Source organism: Gobius niger (assembly GCF_951799975.1).
Source record: "Gobius niger genome assembly, chromosome: 1".
Taxonomy (NCBI): domain Eukaryota; kingdom Metazoa; phylum Chordata; class Actinopteri; order Gobiiformes; family Gobiidae; genus Gobius; species Gobius niger.
The window spans coordinates 42,814,674-42,821,779 of NC_136852.1; the positions used below are offsets into that span (position 1 = coordinate 42,814,674).

At 46.1% G+C, this 7,106-nt stretch overlaps 1 protein-coding gene across 1 annotated transcript in view; it reads right to left on the reverse strand.

Annotated features, from left to right (window-relative positions):
- Nucleotides 1-7,106, reverse strand: part of LOC306972552 (microfibril-associated glycoprotein 4-like) — a 39,578-nt gene continuing 32,472 nt past the window's right edge. Inside the window, exons 2-7 of the mRNA XM_079569223.1 lie at nucleotides 2,066-2,123; nucleotides 1,846-1,998; nucleotides 1,721-1,759; nucleotides 1,561-1,657; nucleotides 432-599; nucleotides 1-348 (exon numbers count right to left, since the gene is read on the reverse strand). Coding sequence (XP_079425349.1) covers nucleotides 86-348; nucleotides 432-599; nucleotides 1,561-1,657; nucleotides 1,721-1,759; nucleotides 1,846-1,998; nucleotides 2,066-2,071 — 726 coding nt within the window. The 5' untranslated portion in view covers nucleotides 2,072-2,123 and the 3' untranslated portion in view covers nucleotides 1-85. The remainder of the gene's footprint in view (nucleotides 349-431; nucleotides 600-1,560; nucleotides 1,658-1,720; nucleotides 1,760-1,845; nucleotides 1,999-2,065; nucleotides 2,124-7,106) is intronic.

The following is a 7,106-nucleotide window of genomic DNA, read 5'->3' on the forward strand; positions in this document are numbered from 1 at the left end:
CAGAGACTGATGAGAATAAGAGAAAATACACGTCACTGTTTACACATCTAAATCAGAGCAGGACCAGGTTCAATGATGACTCCAGTTATTGTAGCTCCTGAACAGGACGTGTCTTGAAGCTGATGGACTTCAGAGAATAGTCATGACCTTTCCAACTTTTCCAGTCCATCCCGACTGCAAAGATGGTGTTGTCAGCGCCCCAGCGATACACACCGTTGGGGTTGGCGTTGTGGCAGTCTCCGTACCAGAAAGCTCCGAGGTATTTTTTAGCGCAGTTTGTGGTTGAAACATCCTGGTCCTTGTCGAAGGTGCTGAACTTCATGGTGTTGTGTCCAGCGAGACTGTCTCCTACAACAAAACAAAAGTTTATTGGTGTGTGATGACATTTTTATTCAACAAACCATAATGTTCATGTTGGTTTTTGACCTGACCTGCTCCTCCATCAGTGAACCCAGACACTGTCAGTTTGTATCCGTCACATTCGCCTCCGACAGAGAAAGAAGAGTAACGAGCGGAGGATTTATTCCCATCAAAGTCCTCCATTTCCACCAGCAGCTCCTGGGGACGTTTGGCCGTGATCCTATGGATAAACTCTAGGCCTGTAAAATATTAAACCCAACAGGGCATCAGTTTTATTGGGAGCTGGGACATTTACATCAGCTCTTAAGAAACACTCAGGACCAAAGTAAGACAGGAGAATGTGCAATAATAGTTACTAGAGGTATCTTAGAATGAATATAAACTTTAAAGGGCAAAGTTTATACTGTATAACATAAATGTAACATGGTAGAACTGTGGCCTCCTGCACTGCCTCTTTAATTTGGGTTTTTTCTTGCTAGTGTTCTTTTTCCTTTGTTTGCTTTGGGCCAATGGCCATGTTTCAATCCATCAGTTGGCGGGTGTGAACGGGTGGGGCTAACTGTTTAAAAAGAACCAACTGAACCTTTGCTTCCCTCGTTGACTCTTGTTTGTCCTCTGTCCCGGTCAGTTTGTTTTGAAAGTAGCCTGTGTTCGGAGTTTGCCAAGTCAATTATTTCAGAAAAATGTGTTTGCACAGGTATATTGAAAGTAAATGTAGCATATACTGTAAGAACTTTGTCGTCCAAGATAATGAGTTTGACATGCTGGTTTTGTGTCGCTCAGCTGAGATTTTCTGTGTTCTCCCCGTGTTTACGTAGGTTTCCTCCCCCACATCGCTAAAAACATGTACAATAGGTCAATCCTCCAGCCAGGTGATTCTGACCATCAGCCTGGCTCCACATTTGGAGATGGGTCTGCGAGTGCATTGCCCACCGCTCCATACGGGACGCCCCAGTGGCATCGAAGAATGGGTCAAATGTAGAGGACAAAAGTAGCTACAGGGACAATGCAGTTCAGGAGATTTACAATAAATATAGATTTCCCAGTTTTAGGGCCTTTTAAACTTTTTTATCTTATTCAAAAACAAATGCATCACAATGCAAACGCAGAGGAGGAACACGGAGGTTCATACGATTCAGCTTCACGTCGGGAGCACAGCGGCACTAACTTATACTGAGAGTAAACCAGCCCTAACCTTACCCAGCCAGTGCTCTCCTCCAGCATCACCGAATCCAGCCACATACTGGTCCCAGCCTCTGTAGAAGTTCACCGTACCATCCGTCCTCCTCTGGAACACCTGAGGACACAAGTCTGCTTTGAACTGGTCCAAACTGGTCTAAAGTTTAGTGAAAACACTCACTGTCCAACCTCCTCCGTCTGTTTCCCCGTCACAATAGGCCTGCAACACATGAGAGCATCAGATTGTGCTGTGTAATCATGTATTGTTCTGCTTGCGATCAGCCCCATGTTGTGTCCCTGACGTACCTGGACAGAGAATCTCTCGCTGAACGGGTAGATGGAGTAGACTCCGCTGGCTCTGCTCGGGTTTTGTTTAAAGACGTCGCTGCAGTCGACGGGTTTGACCTCCGCTCTGCAGCAGCTCAACAGAGGAGCCAGAAACAGGAGCAGCACCACAGGCTGAAACAACACAGCCCTTTGACTCTCACTGCTGCAGAAACATTTAAAACTGTGCCTTTGTGCTCACCGTCATTGTGGATCCCGATGAAACAACTCACTCAGCAGAAAGCAATGTCGAGACAAATCTGACAAAGAATTAGAACTGTTTAATTCAACACAAAGACTCGTGTGTGTCTTCTGCCTTAAAAGAATAGAATCTTTCTTTTTTCATCCAGGCGACCCAAACGCTCACCTCCACGCTTCTGCAGCTCTCCACAACTCTCTGTCCCTTATATCCACACCACAGGCTCTGTGTGCCGGGAAACACTTCGCTCTTTGGTCCTGTTTGAAAAGCCAAACACAATCTCTGTGTACCTTTATGCAACAACAACCGGAAGGTAAAGCAAGGCGAGACAAGTTTATTTGGCATTCAGACAATTCAATCAATCAACCAAACTTTATTTATAGATAGACACATATAAACTTCATTGATCCCGAAGGAAATTGCAATATTGTCGGCTGCTCACATTCACATTAAATTGATAGAAACGTACCCACTCTCACGCACACAGAGCGCAATTTGTAAAAGAAATTCTCAATTTTAGTTCTCGACTCGTGGGTTGGGCCTTTGCCTCCAGTGATTGTTGATAAATACTTTTGAGAGGTTTCTCTTCTACGTCCCAGGTTTTTTCAGTGTTTTTGTTTGTTAGATAATAGGTGTGTTCGAGACGCCGCTGCGGCTCGTCTGGATGATCGGCGAAAGTAGCCGGGGGGCGGAGAGTAACAGGGGGCGGAGAAAAAAGTCTGAAGCCCATCCGACCGCTCCACATGCAGAGAACAACGAGAGCGGCCTCAGATCACGCAGCGTCTCGTTCAGATATGCGTTCATTTCAAGTTTATCCTAAATAAAAGTCATTCACCTCCTGCTCTGTTTCCTTTACTCCAGAGACATCATTCTTCAGAGAAAACTTTTCCATTTGTTTGTTTGTTCAAGTTTGTGAGATAAAATACGTCCTTTTAAATCCTGAGTTGTTCTGTAAGAGCATCAAACATGAGCTCTGTTTTAGGGGGCGATGCATAACTTTAATAGTTTCAGCCATAGTTTATTTGTTCAGATCTAAAGAGGAGGGAGGAGGGGGCGAGGAGCACGTTTCTGACAATGGGCGCTGGCTGCTCTGTTTTATGACCACGACACTGGGAGCCGCCATTGCTCCGCCATTGCTCCGCCATTGCTGCAGTACCTCCATATCGCCACTAGGCCCGAATTGAAAAGCATTGGAGTTTAGACACCTTAAAAACAACTTTAACGCCTGGTTTCAATTGTTTCAACACTAGCCTAGGCTAGATATTCCTCCTGAGATAACGCTGGGTTAGTCACAATTTAAGAAACCAGGCTGGTTTTTGCAAGAAGAATTTTTGAAATCTCGTACTTAATGAGGCTCGGACTGTTAGCATTGGAGCAGCGCGAGCTACACGTCACGCAAGGGCCGAGTCTACGGTGAAAATCCCGCCCATATGTCCTTTTTAGGAACATGCTTCATCAGAGTTGGGGAGGGGGAGTCTGTAAATCCGCCATGACTTCCCCCACGGCCGTGGTCATTATGGTAAACGGGGAGGAGTGAGCAGAAGACGTCCATTATTTTTTACAGTCTATGGTTTCTGATCACAGCAGACTAGTATCCAATCACCTGAGCGTGAGCCGCGGACAGGTGGGCGTTTTCCCATCATGCACGGGGCCGTGGAGCCGCTGCAGTTCCTTTGGAGAGATGCAGCGGCTGATCAAGTCGGCTGGTCTCGTTGGGGTCTCACGATCTTTCCGTGCCCCACGTGGCCCGTGACATCAGAGCCCGTCTGGAGCAAGTCGGACAGAAATCTAACCGGCACCGTGCGTCTGCAGTCGGCTGTAAAACTGCGTCCGTCTGGCTCATCTCGAACACACCTAGTATTGCATAAAGGTACACAGAGATTGTGTTTGGCTTTTCAAACAGGGCCAAAGAGCGAAGTGTTTACTGGCACACAGAGGGTCAGACCGGTCAGTGTACTTTTGGGAATTTGGATTTTCTTCATTGGAATGAAAATAAAAAATGGAAAAACAAGTTGTTTTTCAATTTTGGTTTGCAAATCAAAAAAGGAAAAAGGAAAAAAAAAAGCAATTTTTCAAGTGAATGAAACGTTGTTTTTAAAGATAAAGCTGATTTTCATGTTTGCACTGTATATTTAATACACAAAAAACAAATTAAGACGAAAACGAAAAACATGTAACCGGAAGTTGTCATATTTGTGCTCCAAGAGCGCTAACTATAAACGCCTCTTATATGAAGGTGCAGTTTGTGCAAAAACATCCGCCTTGTGATTGTCGGCCTGCGGCTCGAAGTGTTGCCGCTGTACTGGCACATTTAGGCCATTCCTTTGGTTCATGGCCAGCAGACACTATAGATACTATAATAGGAATGATGGCAATAAAAAAAATCTTTATTCGAGGCCGGAGTCTGGGTTCTCCTTTGTGCACAGTGAGGCACTGGTGTTAAACGAAGAGTGCAGGACTCGGGGCTCCGTGCGCTCTGCGGCGCACTTGGTAACTTCTACGCACAGCCCAGATGCACTAAGCAGCCTGGCAAGGTGTGCACACGCATTGTTGGCGCGTCTTCACATATGGCAGTGCATCTGTTTTATTAAAGAGAGAAAGATTTGGCGATTTGGAGTTATTTCTTGCAGCCCTGGTTTCTGTCCTCAAAGTTTACAACGACCCCCGTGCCAGTACTGTTCCAGACCGCTGCATTATCTGCAGAAATGACCCTTGTGCGTCGCCTGTTTGCAGTCCGGGAGCAGCTTGGCCTCGTAAAGGCAATGCTGCGTCTTGATGCACTAGAGGCACTTGTAAAACAGATGCAGTTAGTTCGGAGCAGGGGCGTCAACTTCCCATCAGCAGCAGGTAGGCTATAGCAGACTGTCAGTGCGAGACTGAAGTCTGCCTTGATCTACAGCTTAGCCTACAGTACTGGCCTTGGAATGGAGCAGGTCGGGGCGTTCACAAGAGTCGCCTTTCCTTGTGTCTGTGTCTGGCTCTTCTATCCCAGCCTCCGCCAGTAAGGACCACTGCACCTCCACATTCAGCAAACATATCAATCTGTTAGGCCAAGTCTAAAATATGGACAGAGCACAAGCCACTCCTTTGCGCGCAGAATGTGCCGTGCGCATCTGGCTCAAAGAGAGGCTGTGCGTAAAAGTTACCAAGTGCGGCGCAGAGCGCACGGAGCCCCGAGTCAAAGGGCGGTTTTGATTGGGGGCCGAGTTAAAGCGAGATTTTGACACCACTGGTTTATTTCATTGACGGTTAGTCAAGAGACTGATCTACTGAAGGACATGATCGTAGAGAGACAGTAGTTGTGCGTAAAACTGATTAGATCAATCCTATAGTTATCCAAAACATATGTTTTCATGTCTCTCCAGCACTTTTCATTAGACCTGTGCTAACTTGAGATGAAAGTGAATGTGTTCCTCCTCTTGATTTGCTAATAGGCCATTGATGACAGAGAAAATCCTGCGCTCTTCGGTTCACACCAGTGCCTCACTGTGCACAAAGGAGACCCCAGACTCCGGCCTCGAATAAAGATTTTTTTATTGCCATCATTCCTGTTATAGTATCTATAGTGTCTGCTGGCCATGAACCAAAGGAATGGCCTAAATGTGCCAGTACAGCGGCAACACTTCGAGCCGCAGGCCGACAATCACAAGGCGGATGTTTTTGCGCAAACTGCACCTTCATATAAGAGGCGTTTATAGTTAGCGCTCTTGGAGCACAAATATGACAACTTCCGGTTACATGTTTTTCGTTTTCGTCTTAATTTGTTTTTTGTGTATTAAATATACAGTGCAAACATGAAAATCAGCTTTATCTTTAAAAACAACGTTTCATTCACTTGAAAAATTGCTTTTTTTTTTCCTTTTTCCTTTTTTGATTTGCAAACCAAAATTGAAAAACAACTTGTTTTTCCATTTTTTATTTTCATTCCAATGAAGAAAATCCAAATTCCCAAAAGTACACTGACCGGTCTGACCCTCTGTGTGCCAGTAAACACTTCGCTCTTTGGCCCTGTTTGAAAAGCCAAACACAATCTCTGTGTACCTTTATGCAATACTAGGTGTGTTCGAGATGAGCCAGACGGACGCAGTTTTACAGCCGACTGCAGACGCACGGTGCCGGTTAGATTTCTGTCCGACTTGCTCCAGACGGGCTCTGATGTCACGGGCCACGTGGGGCACGGAAAGATCGTGAGACCCCAACGAGACCAGCCGACTTGATCAGCCGCTGCATCTCTCCAAAGGAACTGCAGCGGCTCCACGGCCCCGTGCATGATGGGAAAACGCCCACCTGTCCGCGGCTCACGCTCAGGTGATTGGATACGAGTCTGCTGTGATCAGAAACCATAGACTGTAAAAAATAATGGACGTCTTCTGCTCACTCCTCCCCGTTTACCATAATGACCACGGCCGTGGGGGAAGTCATGGCGGATTTACAGACTCCCCCTCCCCAACTCTGATGAAGCATGTTCCTAAAAAGGACATATGGGCGGGATTTTCACCGTAGACTCGGCCCTTGCGTGACGTGTAGCTCGCGCTGCTCCAATGCTAACAGTCCGACCCTCATTAAGTACGAGATTTCAAAAATTCTTCTTGCGAAAACCAGCCTGGTTTCATATATTGTGACTAACCCAGCGTTATCTCAGGAGGAATATCTAGCCTAGTCTAGTGTTGAAAAAATTGAAACCAGGCGTTAAAGTTGTTTTTAAAGTGTCTAAACTCCAATGCTTTTCAACGGGGGCCTAGTGGCGATATGGAGGTACTACAGCAATGGCGGAGCAATGGCGGCCCCCAGTGTCGTGGTCATAAAACAGAGCAGCCAGCGCCCATTGTCAGAAACGTGCTCCTCGCCCCCTCCTCCCTCCTCTTTAGATCTGAACAAATAAACTATGGCTGAAACTATTAAAGTTATGCATCGCCCCCTAAAATAGAGCTCATGTTTGATGCTCTTACAGAACAACTCAGGATTTAAAAGGACGTATTCTATCTCACAAACTTAAACAAACAAATGGAAAAGTTTTCTCTGATGAAGAATGATGTCTCTGGAG